A 21,315-nucleotide genomic window follows, 5' to 3' on the forward strand; every position below is an offset into this window, starting at 1 on the left:
TCATATTCTTGCACTTTATTTTCAAAATTGCAGTTAACAGAATATACATTACTAATTATTTTACCATAAGGCCAAAATAAAAGCAATATAACTACTTAAAGAATACATCCAGGCCTAAAACCATAAAAGGGGAAAACATAAGTTATAGCCAAAAAGTCTAGAGTTACCCGCCCACCACATGCCAAAAATGTGTCTAGTGATTCACTCTTCAGAAACTGCATTCAGGAAGTGCAGCAAATAGTAAGGTGCAAAATTCTTGTAAAAAAGACAAATATGTATTTACATTAAAATATTAATCATTTCTTAAATATTGATAAGTTACAAATCATAAGCACCACCCTCCCAGTGATTTCAGTCATTGTAGCAGTCAATTATTTGATAATGACCATTACATTATAAATTAATTTAGATTATGGACCCTGTACGCCCCACCAGGGAGCTAGGAACGTCAATGGAAAGAAAATAATTTTATTCAGATGGGCCTAGTCATCCAAACATGACACCACAAACAAATAAGTTAATATTCAGATGCACATTAAAAATCTAAGGTTCTCCCTTTGTCCCAGAGAGTCCACCATTATCTTTTGATTCCAAGATAGTAGAGTTTTCATAAAAGTATGATTCTCAAGAGCAGAACTCAGAATGGTGCTGGAATGAAGGTCCTTGAATCCAGACCATTTTTATTAAGGTCTTGTAATATGGGAGAAGATTCTGAAATGCTGCGAGACTTCAAGGAGCTTACTGGGAACTCACTCTGGTTGCTCATATCTAAAACATCCAAGATATATTCTTCACATTTTATACAGATATCCATGGATATCCAGTTGTGCATGATCCTCTTGCGAAAAGCCAAGTTGTCCTCTATGTCTTTGGGTTCAAACACCAGGGGAACTCTAATGAAGAAAGATGACAAACGTGGATTTTTTTATTTATTTATTTATTTTTAAAAATCTTTCTGCATTACAGTTTAGTCCAAAAATGACCCACACAGAATTAAGGCTCATTTACACCAGCAGATAATCTGCAAACCTGCATTCGTAAAAACATTCACTCAGTCATCTGTACCCAGGCTACTGATCAGATGAAAAACTAGCAAAATGCTTGCTCATCAACAGATATGAGTGTTCACACAGGCATTAAAAGTCGATTGGTTTATCCCGTGTAAACAGATGTGCTGCTGACAATATGTATGCTCTATGGGAACAGAATGATTGTATTAAAAGGGAATCTGTCACCCTAAAATTGGCCTATAAACTAAGCCCACCGGCATCAGGGGATTATCTACAGCAATCTGTAATGCTGTAGATAAGCCCCCGATGTATCCTGAAAGATGAGAAATACAAGTTATATTATACTCACCCAGGGGCGGTCCCAGTTCTGTTCCGATGGGAGTCACTATCCGGGTCCGGCTCCTCCCATCTTCATACGATGTCGTCCTCTTTTCTTCCTGCCACGGCTCCGGCGCAGGCGTACTTATCTGCCCTGTTGAGGGCAGAGCAAAGTACTGCACTGCGCAGGCGCCTGGAAAGGTCAGAGAGGCCCAGCGCCTGCGCACTGCAGTGCTTCGCTCTGCCCTCAACAGGGAAGCTAAGTACGCCTGCGCCGGAGCCGTGGCAGGAAGAAAAGAGGACGACATCATATGAAGATGGGAGGAGCCGATGGCCCATTGGATCAGACCGCCCCTAGGTGATTATAATCTAACCTCTTTTTCTCATCTTTCAGGGTACATCGAGGGGCTTATCTGCAGCATTACAGAATGCTATAGATAAGCCCCTGATGCCGGTGGCCTTAGTTTATAGGCCAATTTTGGGGTGACAGATTTCCTTTAAAGGCCCCATAGAGTTGGGTACAGGCCATGTAAACAGACCATTAAATGAACACACGTTGCCTTATATCTTGTCAATCACTGCTGTTGTATGGGTATAAATGACACCTTATAAATAGGTCCTGTTTATACATTGAGTCAAAATATAGAAGTGTGTTGGCAAATACCTAAATGGAAGCTCGAGGGCAGCAGACAGACATTGACCACAACTTATTTCCAAAAGGATCAAATTCTATCTTAACATCCAACAATTTTGTAACTAGAAGGACATGGGAAAAATCTTGAGTTCCTGGGATATGGAGAAAGAATGAAGCTCTTAGCAAAAAGGGCCAGATGTTCTATATACTCATCTGTATCCCAAAACAAGTCAATACAGATGAATGGAAAGTGCCCATTGGTCCAGAATAGTATTCATCCCTAAAGGCAATGATTAGAGATCACTTTCAGAGGATGGGAGTTCGAGAACTCTGCAGAAAGTGCCATGATTAGCAATTTACTCTGTTTTCTGCCTTGTAAAAAGGTATGACAATTCTTTAGACTGTTCATCTGTGCCACCAATTACATGCAAAACATGGATTTTTGTCCGAATCCATCCCAATTTGTAAAAACGAAGTGAATTCAGGACAAAAAAAATAAAAAATTTAAACACAAAGCACATCTGGACTCACCTGGAAAAATCCCAGAGCATGACCTCCCTATAGAACATCTTGTTTTTCTCCGCTTGGCATAAAGGATCATTGTCCCGAGTCAAAACTAGAGCTTTGAAGAAGCTGATCGGCAAATGCATGCATTGCTTGAAAGGCATCATCATCTGCACAGAAGAGCACAAATTGTTGCTATGTAATCAACCCCCAGAAAAGCAAAGAGTTGTCAGGACTACAATCAGATATTAGTCTGTTCCAGCAAAAAAAAAAAAATATTTCATATTTAGAAATAATTGGTTTACATAAGGATGTAATATATTGGTAAACATACTACAATTTTTTGGGTACCATTTCAAACTCTGGTCTGTTTTGTATAACAATAACAGGGAATGGTGTTATTGTCTAACCATGCCCAGAAAAAAGCCATCGTGTGAAACTTGAGTTGGGCTGTACATTTTATGTAAATGCAGATTTTTAATGAATTTCCTGTTAAAAAAAAAAAAAAAAAGCTTTTGGCTGAATTATTCAGCTGATGACCATCTTCTGCAACTCCCCCATACACTGAAGTGCTAGACTCAATGTTCCCGTGTTCGGTACGAGAGCCACTGCCAGATGACTATGGTCCCCCCACATGCTATGCCATTGTCCCCAGGTGGGCCCGCCTCAGGGAGGACTGAATGCTTTGGGCCATAAAAAAAAAAAAAAAAACACACACGAACAGAGGTCAGATTTATTTGGTGGTTAAAAGGAATAGCCTATAGAAATACAATTGATCTACCCTAAACTTACCTCAAGAAGACAGTCGGGGCATATGGGCCTGAAAAGTAAAAAAAACAAAAAAAAAAAACAGACCACATCAAATCAAACAAAGTTGAGCAGTTTTGCAAAACCTAGATGGCAAAGATACATGGGGGTGACTAAGCAGTCCTGTGAGTGCTCCGTACAACTCTAGGTACTACGTAATTTGGATTTTTTAGATGACCAGTACTGCATTAACGGCATTTTATCCAATACCCTGCTCTGTACAGGAGAGAGCCAAGGGCCTTGAAACAGCAGTCTACAGATGGTGTGTCTGCCTTTTTTGACGAAGATTAGAGCAGTTTTCTTTCTGACAAGCACATTTTCATACCATTTTCCTCCCATAAAGCTTTGACTAAGCTTGCCTCCATACACCAGCTAGGGTTTTTTAGCAGAAACCCCACCCCAAGACCCACATCTCTATTAAAGTAGTGTGAAGCAGTCACATGTTCAGCCTCTATTAAAGACAAAATGTTAGTACCTGTCACAGAATTTGCATGAGAAAACCCAGGAGAAAAAGAGATTCTTCCGGTAACAGCTGGAACAAGTCTGGAAAATAAGTTTGTTAAAAAAAAACCTAATTAAAAAATACTCAAGCTACTTACCAGGTAGCGGTGTTTTTCAGGAGTCCATGACAGCACTAACGAGAGAGGGGATCCGCCCTTCAGGGACAGGAAACCTACAGAGATAAAAGGGCGGCACCTCTCTCCCGCATCAGTTGGATTACAGAGCATGAGAGGACCTCCATTGATTAGTAACACATAAATATCTTAACACATTTCACCTTGTGACTAAATTTTGTAGAAGATTAACCTACATGAGAATATACTTATCGTGATGAAACCCATACCAGTAGAAAGGGAGGGAATATAGGAGTGCTGTCATGGACTCCTGAAAAACACCGCTACCTGGTAAGTAGCTTGAGTATTTATTCAGTCGTCATGACAGCACTAACGAGAGAATTACAGAGAAAAGAGTATTAGGGTGGGATTACTGCTTCCAGCACCCTTCTACCAAATGTGAGATCATTGGAGCTACCAAGATCTAATCTATAATGATTCAAGAAAGTAGACGGAGATGACCATGTGGCCGCCTTACATATGTCCTCAATTGACACCTCCGATCTCTCTGCCCAGGAAGATGCCATGGCACGAGTGGAATGAGCCTTTACGCCTTCCGGGACTTCTAGGCCACCTGCTGAATAAGCCAGAGAAATTGCCTCCCTAATCCATCTACTCAAGGTGTTTTTGGACACTCTAAACCCTTTTTTGACTCCCTGATAGGATATAAACAGGGAATTGTCTTTTTTCCAGGGATCTGTTAAAGAAATATATTTAAGAAGGCATCTTTTGACATCTAATGTATGGAGTTTGAGTTCCTTTGGGTTTTTAGGATTAGGACAAAAGGTAGGGAGATTTATCTCCTGGAGTCTGTGGAACCTAGATGCTACTTTTGGGAGATAGAGGGGATCCGTTCTTAATACTACTCTATCTTCTCTAATCTGCATATATGGAGTTAGGGTACCGTCACACATTGAAATTTCCATCGCTACGACGTTACGATTCGTGACGTTCTAGCGATATCGTTACGATATCGCAGTGTCTGACACGCAGCAGCGATCAGGGATCCTGCTGAGAATCGTACGTCGTAGCAGATCGTATGGAACTTTCTTTCGTCGCTTGATCACCCGCTGACATCGCTGGATCGTTGTGTGTGACAGCGATCCAGCGATATCTTCGCTTGTAACCAGGGTAAACATCGGGTAACTAAGCGCAGGGCCGCGCTTAGTAACCCGATGTTTACCCTGGTTACAAGCGTAAACGTAAAAAAACAAACCGTACATGCTCACCCGTCGGTGTCCTTCAGGTCCCTTGCCGTCTGCTTCCTGCTCTGAGTGCCGGCCGGAAAGTGAGAGCAGATCACAGCGGTGCTGCGATCTGCTCTCACTGTACGGCTGCACTCAGAGCAGGAAGCAGACGGCAAGGGACCTGAAGGACACCGACGGGTGAGTATGTACTGTTTGTTTTTTTACGTTTACGCTGGTAACCAGGGTAAACATCGGGTTACTAAGCGCGGCCCTGCGCTTAGTTACCCGATGTTTACCCTGGTTACCCGGGGACTTCGGCATCGCTCCAGCGCCGTGATTGCAACGTGTGACCGCAGTCTACGACGCTGGAGCGATATTCATACGATCGCTGCGACGTCACGGATCGTGCCGTCGCAGCGATGAAAATTTCAATGTGTGACGGTACCCTTAGTCTAGAGAGGGCCTGCAAATCACTAACTCTCCTAGCAGACGTAAGAGCAATCAAAAGAGCAGTTTTTAAGGACAGGATCTTTATAGATGCAGATTCTAAAGGCTCAAAGGGGGGTTCCGTTAACGCTGAGAGGACTAAGTTTAAGTCCCACGGGGCTAGTTTATTTTTAATGATGGGTCTTGATCTAGCGGCCGCTTTAATAAATCGAGCAATCCAATAATTTTTAGCTAACCCACAATTATACAGTGCCCCCAAGGCTGAAACCTGGACTCTGAGGGTGCTTGTAGCTAGCCCCATTTCGAGACCTTTCTGCAGGAACTCCAAGATCTTTGGAATACTAGCTTTCTGACTGATAACCGATCCTGAGACTGAAAGGAATTTTCTCCAGATTCTTACATAAATATTTGTTGTGGAGTTTTTCCTGCATTTTAATAGGGTATTAATAAGTCCCTCAGAAAATCCCTTTTTCCTTAATAATGACCCTTCAAATCCCACGCCGTCAGATGTAAACTGGCCACTCGTGGATGGAAGATCGGACCCTGTGAGAGGAGGTCTGGGAGTTCTGGGAGAATCCATGGTTGAGAAATGGACATTTTCCTCAACCAAGGAAACCACGGCCTCTTGGGCCAGAATGGCGCTATCAGAATCACATGAGCTCTGTCCTCCCGAATCTTTCTGAGGACTATCGGGATCAAGTTCAACGGGGGAAAGGCATAGGCTGTTTCGAAGTGCCAAGGAATCAGGAGAGCGTCCACCGCCACCGGATTGTCTCTGGGATTTAGGGAACAAAATCGACGACATTTTTTGTTTTCTTTGTTGGCGAAGAGGTCTATTTGTGGGTATCCCCAACGATGGGTGATCTGATCGAAGATGGTCTGATTGAGCACCCACTCTCCTTGCCCGAGCTTTCTTCGACTTAGAAAGTCGGCTACAACGTTGTGCTTCCCCTTTATGTGCAGTGATGTTAGTGACCGTAGATGATTCTCGGCTATCTGTAAGATACGACCCGATACCTCCATTAAGGACCTGGATCGGGTTCCCCCTTGGTGATTAACGTAAGCTACCGTTACCTGATTGTCTGAGAATATTCTGACGTGATGGTCCTGTAAGGATATAAGGAAATATCTCAGAGCTCGTTCTACGGCCAACAACTCTTTGAGGTTAGAAGACAAACTCTGTTCGGAGGGTGACCAAACCCCCTGGACCCACATCTCACCTATATGCGCCCCCCATCCCGTGGGACTAGCGTCTGTGGTTAATACTCGTGATATGTGGTTTATCCAGGGTACCCCCTTACGAAGGTTTGGAGCGTGTAACCACCAACGTAAAGACTGAATAGTGGCAATTGACAAGGAAAGAAAACTGTCCAAGTGACCTTCTAACCGACGAGTGTTGTACAGAACCTCCCACTGTAGGACCCTGGTGTGGTATTGGGCCCATCGTACTGCCGGGATGCACGACGTGAGTGAGCCTAACAGTGACATTGCTCCCCTCAATGTTATAACTGGATTAGCAATCACTCCAAGAATCTGTCGTTGGATCTTTTCCAACTTAACGTCAGGTAGACGGCATTCTTGTAACCTTGAGTCCAATATGAGACCCAAGAATTCTTGAATCTCTAGAGGCTGCAACCGTGACTTTTTAAAATTGATTATCCACCCCAACCTTTGCAAGGCTGCGATTACTTTGTGTAGTTGGGACGTGCAGTGTGATTCGGAGTTTCCTATTATTAATAGGTCATCGAGATATGGAACTATGAGAATATCCTGCTCATGAAGATGCGCCATAACCTCCACCATTATTTTAGTGAATACCCGAGGGGCCACCGCAACACCAAAGGGGAGTGCCCTGTATTGGAAGTGTCTTATTGATTCTCCTAAGAGGACTGCAACTCTTAGATAACACTGGTGGTCTACGTGTATGGGGACGTGATAATACGCGTCTTTCAGATCCAAGACGACCATAAAGCACCCGCCAAACAATAACTTTATTGCAGACTTGACCGACTCCATTTTAAATGACGGGATCCACAAGAATCTATTTAGGCTTTTCAGGTTTATAATTGTGCGAAAAGTGTTATCTGGCTTCTTAATCAAGAAGAGGGGAGAATAGAATCCTTTACCCCTCTGTATTTCAGGAACCTCCACCAAAACGCCTTTCTGTTGGAGTTCCTGGACCTCACTCTCTAACGCCAGCTGTTCTGTGGAGGAAGAACGCAATGGTGTTACCAGAAACCTGTCGTCAGGAGTGAATCGAAAGTCAAACTTTAAACCAGACTCCACAATGTTCAAGACCCACGGGCTATTGGATATAGTACGCCATGCCGGATAGAAGGCTAGAAGCCTGCCTCCTACCCGGTCCGCCAGTCATTGTGGCTTCCTGTTGTCTCTAAAGGAGCTAAACATGTAGCCTCTACCTTTCTTTTTGTTGGCATCATATCTGGATCTTTCTCTATTTGGTCTTGTTCGATCAAACCACCTTCTATTAGCGCCTCTTCTGTAAGAGGACCTACCGAGGTAGGGAAACTGTTTCTTACTGTCTCCCGCTTTTTCTAATAATTCGTCCAGAACCGGACCGAATAGGTGTTCTCCCACACACGGGATGTTGCAGAATTTGGATCTGGCCTGCCCCTACAGTGTCCAAGTGGTACCGAAGATTGCGGGGGGACCCTCTCCACCGAAGCACTATCCATCCGGCTCGAGGACTTTCCGGCTTTATCAGATTGATCAGCTTTACCTCCAGGACGACTACTGCCACTAGAACGTCGCTGGGTGTTCGCTGTATGGGGCTTCTCCCGGGTTAAACACTGCTGCACAGAAGGCAACTGGTCCTGCTCCTGAGACTCCATTGTAACAATGGACATGAAGCATGAAGCAGCCCTCATTGAATCCTTAAATAGCCGGCCCCCTAAAGGTACCTCCCCCTGATGGGGGACAGCCGGCCAATTCCGGTGAACTGCCTGGTACAATCTGGCGTGTGGGAGGCCCCTCCCCTTCCAAGACCCCCGCCAATGGCGCCACGATCCTCGTCTGGAAGTAGCGCCGCCAGAAATACCCGAAAAATCCGCGCACGCCGACTATACAAAAGAGACCGCCGGGCGCCGCCATGTTTTCCCCAGCGCGACGCACGGCGCATGCGCCGAGCGTCATTGTCTGCTGCCGAATTAAGCCCCGCCCCCCTATGCGCGTCACCTCCGGTGCGACGCTTCCTGGACGCTGAACGCAGTGCTCGTGCTGCTTAGGATGCCGGTGAAGAGGGAACGCTCCAGCGCAGTGCCGGCAGCAAGAGTACCGCTGCCGCGCTGTGTGTGTTTGTTTAGACGCCGATGAGAGGGGACGCTCCAGTGTAGTGCCGGCCGTAAGAGTACCGCTGCTGCGATGTGAGTACCGTTTAGAATGCTGGTGAGAGGGGACGCCAGGGAATGGAGGGCCTCCCACAGTATACTCACGCGTACCTGGCGATGGGACACCCCTGGAGACAGCACTCCCCCTGAAGGCTGCTCCTGCCGTGCTGTTGCCTACCCCCACAGCCCTCTGTGGTGCGGCACTTCCAGCGTCACGATCAACACCGAGGAAGGGGCCATCCCGCCTCCAGGATCGGTGAGTCGGACCTGGGTCAAAATTTCTTCGCCTTCTTCCAAAGGCCTCTGCAGGGTCCCCTGTCAGGGACAGGAAACCAACTGATGCGGGAGAGAGGTGCCGCCCTTTTATCTCTGTAGGTTTCCTGTCCCTGAAGGGCGGATCCCCTCTCTCGTTAGTGCTGTCATGACGACTGAATAATATTTTTTGTCCATAAACCCATGCTTCTTGAAGTTACCTTGCGGCCAGAGAAGTCTTTACTAGATGTAAACAGCAGCATCTCAGTTTTGACCATTGTTCTTCTTACAGGGATCAATTCAGAGATTGTTGGAGGAAGGCGAATCTTTGGAGTGCGCCAACTCTGGAATTCACACCAAAAGTTTGTCGATTGGGTCGGCACTCATTTAACGTTTAGATAAGAATCATTAATGGAAACAAAGGCACCTAATGTCATTGCTGCCCTAGTTACCACCAATTTCAGCTGAACATAGGATGTGCCAGCTGCAGGGCAGTCTTATCTTATCACATAATTACTAACTCTGATATGTCTGGGAGACTCCGGGAAAGACGGGAGGCCTCCTAGACAAATAAAGGTACCTTCACACTGAGCAACTTTCCAACGAGAACGACAGCGATCCGTGATGTTGCAGCGTCCTGGATAGCGATCTCGTTGTGTTTGACACGCAGCAGCGATCTGGATCCCGCTGTGATATCGCTGGTCGGAGCTAGAAGTCCAGAACTTTATTTCGTCGCTGATCACCCGCTGTCATCGCTGGATCGGCGTGTGTGACGCCGATCCAGCGATGTGTTCACTTGTAACCAGGGTAAACATCGGGTTACTAAGTGCAGGGCTGCGCTTAGTAACCCGATATTTACCCTGGTTACCATTGTAAAAGTTAAAAAAAAAAAAAAAAAAAAACACACTACATACTCACATTCTGATGTCTGTCACGTCCCCCGGCGTCCACAGGGTTAAAACTGCTTTCGGCAGGAGCGCTTGCTAATGCACGCCCTGCTGCCGAGAGCTTCCCTGCACTGAATGTGTCAGCGCCAGCCGTAAAGCAGAGCACAGCGGTGACGTCACCGCTGTTACTGCTGGCGCTGACACATTCAGTGCAGGAAGCTCTCGGCAGCAGCGCACCATTAGCAAGCGCTCCTGCCGAAAGCAGTCTTAACCCTGTGGACGCCGGCGGGGGCGTGACAGACATCAGAATGTGAGTATTTAGTTTTTGTTTTTACTTTTACAATAGTAACCAGGGTAAATATCCGGTTACTAAGCGCGGCCCTGCACTTAGTAACCCGATGTTTACCCTGGTTACCCGGGTGCTGCAGGGGAACTTCGGCATCATTGAAGACAGTTTCAACGATGCCGAAGTCGTTCCCCTGATCGTTGGTCGCTGGAGAGAGCTGTCTGTGTGACAGCTCCCCAGCGACCACACGACTTACCAACGATCACGGCCAGGTCGATTCGCTGGTCTTGATCGTTGGTAAATCGTTTAGTGTAACGGTACCTTTAGCAAAAATTCCCAGAAAGTAGAGTTGCCAAGAAGCTTTTTGTGTGATGGAGCCTGGGCACCAAATCACATCTAGATGAAATGGGTGTGAATGAGGCACACAGGAGGCAAGTACGTGGAGGGATATGGCTGTGATCCTCGCTCAAAAGACATTTTGAACTTTATTTCTTGAACACCCACCTGGCTACAGCTGCTGCCTTGGAAGGAGCCCTCATAGGAGTTGGACCTTCTGTGAGAATATGTCATCTGCTTCTGACAGTTTGAAATGCTGTTCATCCTTAAGTCCATCTGGGAGGACGTCAGCATGGGGAAAAAAGACAGATCTAGGGAGTAAGGACTGAGAATCAGCTCAAAAAAGGAAGAGTCATTAATCCGTCCGGACAGATTCTGACAGAATATAGGCTGAACTGGATGTCTTTTCAGCCTTGCTAACCATGTTACTATATGATTTGTGCCAATAAAACACATTCCAATGACATGCCAACTATATCTTTTTTTGTGTGCTTTGCCATGGTCCTGGCATTTATATTAGAAATTTACAGACAACTTGGGGTCACTATTCTCCTTGGCGGTGTATGGACGCACCTCTGACGTTACCAATTGGGGAATTGCAAGTGTGCAGAGAAACAGGGCTGCCATCAGGGCATTACTGTCCTTACTGCTGTATGGGGCCCGGTCAGCAGCAGTACACAGAGGGGCCCCACTGTTGTGCTTCTACTGGTCGGGCCCCATTGTGCACTAAAATACTGTGCACTGCGGCGCACACGTCAGCGCTGGGGCCCGGGAGCCTTTTTGGAGCTGTGCACGGCAGTCTTACCTAGTCGGCTATGCAGCTCCTGCTCGGCTGTAGCTAAAATGTATGGGCTCCTTTCAGGTCCTCTCAGCAGCCCAAACATTCTAGCTGCTGCTTCACTGCTGAAAACTCGTGGCCCCCCTGGGAAAGACTGAGGTAAGTATACAAAACATTTGTTTTTTTAAATGGGTGAGGTGGAGGGGAGTGAGACTGCAGATGATGAAGTGTGTTTGTGTGGGTACTGCACATGATGAAATGTTAGGGGGCTGCAAGTGATGAGGTGGGGGTGATGGGGATTGCAAATGATGGGGACAGCAAATGATGAAGTGGTGTGATGGGGACTGCAAATGATGTGGGAGTGATGGAGACTGCAGATAATGAATTTTGTTTGAAGGGGTACTACACATGATGAAGTGGTAGGGGGCTGCAAATGATGAAGTTAGGGGGACTGCAGATGAAGTGAAGGGGGGATAGGGGACTAAATGATGAAGTAAGGTGGACTGCAAATGATGTGAGGGTGATGGGGACTGCACATCAAGTGAGTGTGAGGGACGGTGGACAGCAATTGAATTGAAGGTGGGGGTAGGGAGAGCAAATGGTGTATTGAAGGTTGGGAGAGCAAATAATGAATTTTGAGGGTGGGGAAGAGCAGTTGATAATGAATAGAGGGTGGGAGAGAGAAGACATGACAATGAATTGAGGCAGAAGGGGCATGTATAATGAATCGGGGTAAGGGTTAGAGCAGGTGGCACATAGTGGGGTCGTTGAGAATTAAGTGACTGGAAATAAATTGGGGAAAGAGTACAGGTGCTAATTAATTTATAAAATGGGGAAAGTGGCTATGTACAGATAGTGGGGGGCACAGTGGTGGATTATAGTTTATATTTGGAATGGTGGGTTGCATAATAACCAATTATATATTAATGGTGGGTGAACGTCTATTCAGATGTGTAGTGTAGAAGAAAGGGAAAAAGTGGGGAATGTGCTCTGGAAGCGGTGCTCTAGATAACTTATTTTATGCAGAGACAAGTCCTGGCTGAAAGTAGAGATGGCGGTCTGCGCTGGATTAAAAAGAAATGCAAAGATGAAGGACTTCAGTTAGAGACGTCACTGGTGAGTCAGTATGTTACCTCTACATTGACACCATACACTGTATACAGAGCTCCTGTGTATAATGTCACTGGTGATCACTATATTATCTGTACACTATATACAGAGCTCCTGTGTATAATGTCACTAGTGATCACTGTATTACATGTACACCATACCCTATATACAGAGCTCCTGTGTATAATGTCACTGGTGATCCCTGTACAGACACTGCATACCAAGTACAGATCTCCTGTGTATAATGGCACCGATGATAGTATTTTTTTTTTATTAATGATCAGTATTGTACTATTCAGTCAAAACGTGGTGGTAATATGTGGTCTGGTCATGGTGTGGTGGTATTTGTTCCGTGTATGTGCCATTATTCGGTCACTGTCTGGTGGTAATATGTGGTCTGTACATGCTGCGGTGGTATTTGTCGCTTGTATGTGATATTGTTCGGTCACTGTGGTGGTAATATGTGGTCTGCACATGGTGTGGCAGTATTTGTTCCTTGTAGATAGTATTATAGGTCACTGTGGTGATAATAGTGTGTCTGGTCATGGTATTGTGGTATTTGTCCCTTGTATGTGGAATTATTGGCCATTTGAAAAATAAATAAAAATACCTAAATTTAATTGCATATTTTAACAAATATTTAATGAGTTAGAGTAGGGCCTGGCCAAAAGAGTTTCCCTTGTCATCGTGGCAGATTAAAAAACCTTTTGGCCAAAACAAAATCTGCTGGCTGTGTGTGTGATCTGGTGATGGGAACTGTTAATGTGTGATTGGTGAGAAGTGGAGTTTTTCCAAGAGACAGCAGGGGGGGGGGCTGTGGACAGTTCGTGGGGTGGAGCCAGGGCGGAGTCTTAAGGGGGCCCCGAAAATGTTGCCAGTATGGGGCCCCGAAATTCCTAGTGGCAGCCCTGCAAAGAAACATTCCTAGCTGGTAACACCCAGTTATCAAGTCAGACATTTCCAATTGTATAACAGGTAGGTTTACAGTGGAATCATGTGAATATGCACATTATAAAAGCCTTAGTCTTTGCAGAAACTTCCCAACAGAGCGCTCATGCCATCTGTAGTTTACCAGCAATTATGTGATTCTCATCCAGATTCCCCTCAATTACCGGTGCTGCTCAATGTCAGGTCAGAAAGCTTGTGTTCAGATGAAGATTCAGAACTACACTCAGGATGCCAGCCGACTCTGCCCTAAAGAAAAAAAAACCCAGCTATTAAATAAGCCATTAACTGGTAGGTATTTTTTACCTCCGTTACATAACCTGCACATTTTAAACCCAATCATCACCATTAATTAGCAAATATAAGATTACATCAACTCCATTGTCCGGCGGGTCGGCACCATGCAGCAGACTCCACCTGCTCCCGATTCGACAGCTGTGTAAGGAATATTCTCTCTGCACTGAGCACACATTGCTTGAAATTTTAAATTCCTCATCTAAAAGAGGGAGGTGGAAAAAAAAAATAAAATAGCATTGCGGAGTTTATCATAGCAAGAACGAGACAACCTGAGACGACAGAGGCTTTACAACTTGCCACTAGTTAAGATTAGGTCATTTTTATCTTGTTCTGATGCATCTGACTTATTTTGATTCTGTGCCTCCATTTTTGATGGGGGTTATCTCCCCTGTAAATAAGTGTAGCCTTTTTAGCCAAGTGGGTGTGGTCCACAACTGTTATGTGGGTGGTGTCTTAAAGCCCATGTTCACTAGGCTATGACCCGATTTATACACTGGGGTGAGGGCCATGTCTCAAATGGAGTAGCAGAAACAAGGAAAAAAAAATAAATAAATATAATCTATATCACCATTAGGAACACTTCTTCCCAGCTCATAAACACATGTCAGAATTACTCCTCACCTTGTATTAAACTTCTTTTCACATCTGAGGTGGATCTGAGATTCTTGGAAGATTTTATTTCTGACATTAGTAGATCGTGCAGACTCGGCTCTTCCTGGGAACGTTCTTTCAGCTTTCTTTCTGATGCCTTGGTGGAGAAAAAAAAAAAAAAATCTCAGTCACCAACTGTGTCATCCCACCAGTCACATCATGTATAGAGAAGGCTGTACCGGTTTCAGCATGTGTGCGCGAATGAGGTCTAAAATGACATTTTCTTCACTTCTGCTGGACTTGTTCACATCACATTCCTGCAACAAAAGAGCTGATGTTTAGGATGCTGTCTATAGGAAACTTTTTGTAAAGTACATAAGTGTCAAAATTGAGTTATACTTGATCACATCCAGAGCGGCTTTAAAAGAACTGCAAATTTATTTGCAACTACTACCGCCCCCCACCCCCAGCTGGTTTGCCATCTGTGCAGAGCATGTCCTATCATGATGCATTGTAGGAAAACTTATATCGGGGTGAAGTTGTAAAAAGAAATACAAATCGCAGTGCACCATACTCCAACTAACACTTAAGGCAATTTTGAATGCAGTTTTAGACGTGACTAATATACAGTATATATCAGATTATTTAACCCCAGTAAGGATAAGCAAAGTATCACCTTCACCGGCCGTAGGGTATATCTCTTAGAGCGGATGTCGTCCATCAGTAGCTCATATGGCGTAAGTGTATACACTATGGGTAGCGCATTGTAGGAACGCTGATCAATGCTGCGGAGACTGACTCCAAGACTCAGCTCATTCATCACATCACTCCATAGGGCTCCCTATAAGGCAGGGGGGGGGGGGAAGCAAAGCAAGTCAGGTGATATATTAACCACATCCAATTCTTCAGTGAATATGGAAAAAAAAAAAAAAAAGTTATTTACTATACTGACAAGTGTAAAAGTTTTACGTGGGGTGTGCAAACCCCCCCCCCCCCCCCCCCCAAAAAAAAACAAAAAAAAAAAACTAACCACAGATCTTCTAAGGATGTCGCTTGTCCAAATTCTTCTGTCTCCTCATGTAATCCCAGACAGACTGGATGATGTGAGGTCAGGCCTTTGTGCGGCCATATCATCACTTCCAGGATTCCTTGTTCTTTTCACTGAAGATTGTTTTTAATGACATTGGCTGTATGTTTGGGGGTCGTTGCAGAATACATTTAGAGCCAGATGCCTCCCTGATGGTATTACTTGATGGCCTGCCTGTATTTCTCAGCATTGAGGACACCATTCATCCTTACCAAATCCCCAACTCGTTGCTGAAATGGAGCCCCAAACTTAGGTGACCCTCCACCATGCTTCACTGTTACTGTAGACACTCAGTCAGGGACTTAAATGACTTCTGTTACAGACAAATATTTCATGTTGACTCATCCGTCCATAGCACCTGCCGCCATTTTTCTGCACCCGATTTCCTATGTTTTCATGTATAGTTGAGTGACTTGGCCTCATTTCCACATCAATGGTATGCTTTTGGGCTGTAATTATTCCATAAAGACCACTTCGGAACAGACTTCTCCAAACAGTAGGTGGGTTTAGCTGGATCCTACCTTTTTCTTCTAGTTCTTATTTGAAGGTACTGCTGGATATCTTCTGATTTCAAATGGAAGTAAGCATAATGCATCTTATCTGCTGCACCAATTTTTCTTGGCCAACCACTTTCTTTACAGTTCTCAACGGTGATAACAGGCAGCAGTTTACCCACCATGTAATATCAGGGAGGCGTCTGATTGGCTCCAAATTTATTCTGCAGCAGAGCAAAGACCCCAATGTCATGAAGAACTATCGTCAGCATAAAGGAGGACAAGGAATCCTGGAAGTGATGATATGGCCCAACAAAGCCCTGATCTCACATCATCCAGCCTGTCTGGGATCACATGAGAGACAGAAGGAGTTACACAAGCCTAAGATTTATGTCTCTTGTTCATCAAATTTGCATTTTGTTAATATAAGCCATTTTTTTTATTTTTTAAAGCATTCCTGCTCTTGCAGCATAATATAATAAAATATATATATATATATATATATATATATATATATATATATATATATATATATATACACATACATATACATATACACACACACATACACGGTATATATATAGTTTGTGTGTGAATATATCTATAATATAATATAATGCTAGGAGCGTCACTCTGTCCGAAGCCTTTATAGACTGCGCAGTCTGGACCCCACAGAGTTACGCATCCAGGGATGAGGATTGTGGCGCCGGAAACTGCACCTGCGCAGTCCGGGCACCATTTTTATACTGAATATATATATAGAATATACGTCAGCGCAGCAAACCAGTGACTTTTACTGCATATGACAGGATTGGGGCGCAGGATGGGAGCACATGACAGCATGGGGATGCTGGAAGAGAGTAGCACATGACAAAATGGAGGCGCACAAAACAGGATGAGGGCGCAAGATGGTAGCAGCACATACCAGGATGCAGACCATATACCAATATAAATGCTCACCACCCGGGCGTAGAATGGGTTCGTGTGTGTGTTCGTGTGTGTGTGTTATATTTTTTTAAATTAAGTATCGATTTCATACCCAGTTATCATACTTTACAAGCATTTCATCTTCTAGTTCATCTTTTGATTCCAGTCTCTTCAAACTCTGTAACCAGAAAAGTAGTAAATTAAGCCGCGGAGGCCAATATGCATTGGCCACAACAATTGGAAACTGGCATTGGTGGAGATGTTGGCACCTGTTTGGCGATCTGTATGGTTTGCAGGAGGCTGTGGATCTTCTTATATTCATTATACTGGTTGCGACACACATCTTTGTAGTGTGTGGAAGCCTCGGAAGGAACAAACAGTCTCTCGGCACATTCCTATACAAAGATGGGAGGTGACTGGGTTAATTTTGTAACAACAACGGCAACAGCATCAGCAACAGCAACAGCAGCTCTAGATTTCCTGTAATGGAAGTCTGAGATGGCAAAAGGTTATTGACCTATATAAGGCCGGTTTCACACATTCTGATATTTCCGGTACCGGAGATATCAGTGTCCTCCGTGTGTGTACTACGTGCGGCACACATGTGGCAACCGTCTCCGGTACGTGAGAAAACTGTCACCAAACTTACCGGAGACTGATGTGTGAAACCGGCCTAAAGCATAATTCTCATCCGGAATCACAGGTAAAAATCATAACAGAAGGCGATTTAAGGGGGATCTCCACCACCATCATCTTTCCCACCCACCTGTGTGGATGATGCAGTACCTTGATGATGTTGTTCAGGGTGAAGGCCTGCTTCATTACTGAGGGCGAGTTGCTGTTAGGAGTGTTAAAGTCCAACATATACAAGAGAAGGTTGTCCAGGGAGTTACTCAAAACACGCTCCATCTCACTGCTGAGACCCCAGTCCAGAGCCATGTACACTGCCTTCCCGAGATGCTCTATAACCTGCAGGGTACAGGAAGTGGAGCTGCTAGTGTATCCAAGTCCCATACTGTCTGCCGAACTGCTGCATCTAATAGAATCATGTCATACGCCGACACCAGCACATACAGGTGCTTCTGACAAAATTAGAATATCAAAGTTAAATTTATTTCAGTTCTTCAATACAAAAAGTGAAACCCATTATATAGAGTCATTGCAAACAGTGATCAATTTCAAGTATTTCTGTTAATGATGATTATGGCTTACAGCCAATGAAAGACCAAAAGTCATTATCTCAGTAAATTAGAATAATTAACAAAAAACCTGCAAAGATGATATTCTAATTTTGTGAGAAGCACCTGTAGGTCACCTGGACGTGTTGTAGATGACATATGTGCAGCTGAAGTTTATTACGACGCAGAGACCCGTTGGGTCCCACCGCAATACAAGCTGCGACCAGAGTCCGGCAGAGGATGTCAGCGTGCAAGTCTTCACACATACACATTTTTTTTATTAAACACATTCAGTATAACATTATTATATATCTCCATATACTGTATGGTGATCTGCTATATCTATCCCCATTAAACTGCTATATCTCATACCATGTGTGATCCTGTCAAATGAGCAGTGCATCTAATTCCATCATATGATACAGTCTGATGAGCTGTTGCATCTAATCCCATGTATACCACTGTCTGCCATGCAGAATATATAATCCCATCACATGCAATACGGTCTGCTGAACCAGCATTTCTAAGAGAAGACATACCTTTTTCTCAGACAGTTTTGAGTCCTTTGCATCTAGAAACCAGAAGATGAAGAATTTAGGGGCAGAATGCATACAGACTGCTGATAATTATGTAGCGATCTTCTTCTGGAGTGCATAATAATATTGTCACCACTAGGGGGCACTTTATAATTGGGAATATGGGCTCATGTACAGCAGTTGCAGGGGAGGGGGAAGATAACAAAAAGATTCCTTTGCCCCCCCAACAAGGAAACCAGTACTATACCCATGATAACTGGGGTCCTGTTGGAGATTTTGATTTGGGGCCTACAAGTTTCAAAGTTGCACCATTGTTCGGCCATCTTGTAACACACATTCACTTAGAAGGCGAGGTCAGGGTATCTATGGTTCCCTACGCCATATGATTCAAATATATCTGCATCCTTAAGGAAGCATAGAAGCGACAACCCCTCACTTTCCGCCTCACTTACCAGTCGAGTCCACAAAAGACACGGCCCCGTCGTGGTGAATGTAGATGTGCTTTGTCCCAGTCAGCGCTGGGAAATATCCATCTCTCTGTATCATCTGCTGCAGTTTACGGCTGCACTGGTAGCACAGGGCCCAGGCCTGCTCCTCGCTGACCGGCTGTCCAGACTCCTTTAATATGTCCATGAGCCTCACTTTACCGTGAAGCTCAGTGGGCCTCGGCTCATTCATGATTCCCCCCAAAATCTCTCCCTCCCTATTATAAAAAGTCAGTTTCTAATGTCCACCAACACAAGACCGTCTTATATGCAGTGCTTTGTCAGCAGGAGCCATCCTGCCTTCTTCTTATAAACCACAGACCATTCCAATCTCCACAATCAACACTCAGTTTTAACCCTTTATCTGCATGCAGACTGCAGGATCAGTGAAAAAAACCCACGAAACTGCACTTTTTCTGTAATTTGTGAAAATTGTTACCAAAAAATGTGTAAAGCTTTATAATAAATCTATAAGGAAAAGTTCTCCAGCTTTTTATTAGACTTTGTGTTCCAAATCCACATCATTTTCATGATCTCTGCTTGCTGTCTATGGCTATGTGCACACATTGCGGATTTTGTTGCGGATTTTCATCTGTTTTCCATGTGTTGTACAGTACCATGTAAACGTATGGAAAATACAATCCGAAGTGCACATGCTGCAGAAAAAAAACGAGCGGAAACGCAGAGTTTTTTCCGCAGCATGTCAATTCTTTGTGCGGATTCCGCAGAGGTTTACACCTGCTCCTCAATAGAAATCCGCAGGTGGAATCTGCACAAAACCCGCACAAAAAACGCGGTAAATCCGTGGCAAATCCGCAGGTAATCCGCAGTGCGGTTTACCTGTGGATTTTGCAAAAACAGTGTGGAAAAATTCGTACACCATTCCGCAACGTGTGCACATAGCCTATGAATGGAAACAATCTTGTTTACATCCAGAGGCTGAAAACCCTTCCTGTCATGTAATGTCTTCTAGGGCTCGCTCACATGAGCGTATGCACGGGACGAGTGCTATGCTGTGTTTTATTGCATAATACTTGTACCAGTGTTATTCTATGGGGCAGTGCAGATCTGCGTTTTTTTCTCATACTGACTTGACCTGAGGAAAAAAAAACAGCATACTTCAAGTGGCTCCGCAAATTGGATCGCACTCATCCATGAAGGTCTATGAGTGCATGGAAAACGTGGGACTGCATGCATTCGAATGACATGCCATCTTTCCCAGACCATCATGACAATTCCTTCCAGCCAGGACTCGTCTGCAGAGTTTACAACAAAGGCACATTTGACTTCTCCCATTTTAGGTACCTTCACACTGACCAACTTTCCAACGATAACGATAGCGATCCGTGACGTTGCAGCGTCCTGGATAGCGATATCGTTGTGTTTGACACGCAGCAGCGATCTGGATCCTGCTGTGATATCGTTGGTCGGAGCTAGAAGGCCAGAACTTTATTTGGTCGTCAGATCGGCGTGTATCGTCGTGTTTGACAGCAAAAGCAACGATGCCAGCAATGTTTTACAATGGTAACCAGGGTAAATATCGGGTTACTAAGCGCAGGGCCGCGCTTAGTAACCCGATATTTACCCTGGTTACCATTGTAAAAGTAAAAAAAAAAACAGTACATACTCACCCTCTGATGTCTGTCACGTCCCCCGGCGTCCGCGCTGCTGCTCAGAGCTTCCTGCACTGTGTCAGCGCCGGCCGGCCGTAAAGCAAAGCACAGCGGTGACGTCACCGCTGTGCTTTAGGGCCGGCGCTTACACAGTGCAGGGAAGCGGACGCCGGGGGACGCGACAGACACCGGAATGTAAGTATGTAGTATTTGTTTTTTATTACATTTACACTGGTAACCAGGGTAAACATCGGGTTACTAAGCGCGGCCCTGCGCTTAGTAACCCGATGTTTACCCTGGTTACCCGGGGACTTCGGCATAGTTGGTCGCTGGAGAGCTGTCTGTGTGACAGCTCTCCAGCGACCAAACAGCGACGCTGCAGCGATCGGCATCGTTGTCTATATCACTGCAGCGTCGCTTAATGTGACGGTACCTTTTCAGCATTGCATCCATCTAGTCCCAACCTGCAAAAAAAATCATCATCCTACTGTCACCCCAATACTGAGCCACTGCTGCTGTTTGTGTCCCTATTACTGCACCTGATGTGACACAAAAACAGCGCTCCTCTTATTGCCCAACATAATAATGCCCACCACACAATATAATGCCTCCTTTCGTCCTCTATATTGTGAAATATTAATGCCC

General features: G+C 44.8%; 1 protein-coding gene across 3 annotated transcripts; it reads right to left on the reverse strand.

Moving 5' to 3' along the window:
* Positions 1 to 19,351, reverse strand: LOC143765924 (protein spire homolog 1-like). Of its 3 annotated transcripts, none has more exons than XM_077253127.1 (16): positions 19,025 to 19,350; positions 18,576 to 18,607; positions 17,645 to 17,827; positions 17,128 to 17,253; positions 16,971 to 17,036; positions 15,027 to 15,191; positions 14,590 to 14,667; positions 14,381 to 14,507; positions 13,834 to 13,958; positions 13,630 to 13,711; positions 10,798 to 10,940; positions 9,342 to 9,464; positions 3,749 to 3,816; positions 3,259 to 3,286; positions 2,494 to 2,636; positions 1 to 893 (listed from the first exon to the last, which is right to left on the reverse strand). In XM_077253127.1, the coding sequence occupies exons 1-16, from the start codon at positions 19,248 to 19,250 to the stop codon at positions 638 to 640; spliced, it is 1,971 nt and encodes a 656-aa protein (XP_077109242.1). In that variant the 5' UTR covers positions 19,251 to 19,350; the 3' UTR covers positions 1 to 637. The 3 variants fall into 3 exon arrangements, with proteins under 3 accessions (XP_077109242.1, XP_077109243.1, XP_077109244.1); XM_077253129.1 differs by lacking the exon at positions 1 to 893 and adding an exon at positions 1,728 to 2,242; XM_077253128.1 differs by lacking the exon at positions 9,342 to 9,464 and having other exon boundaries at positions 19,025 to 19,351.
* Between the last annotated feature and the right edge of the window lie 1,964 nt (positions 19,352 to 21,315).

The sequence above is a fragment of the Ranitomeya variabilis genome, chromosome 4 (genome assembly GCF_051348905.1).
Source record: "Ranitomeya variabilis isolate aRanVar5 chromosome 4, aRanVar5.hap1, whole genome shotgun sequence".
In the NCBI taxonomy this organism is placed as follows: Eukaryota; Metazoa; Chordata; class Amphibia; order Anura; family Dendrobatidae; genus Ranitomeya; species Ranitomeya variabilis.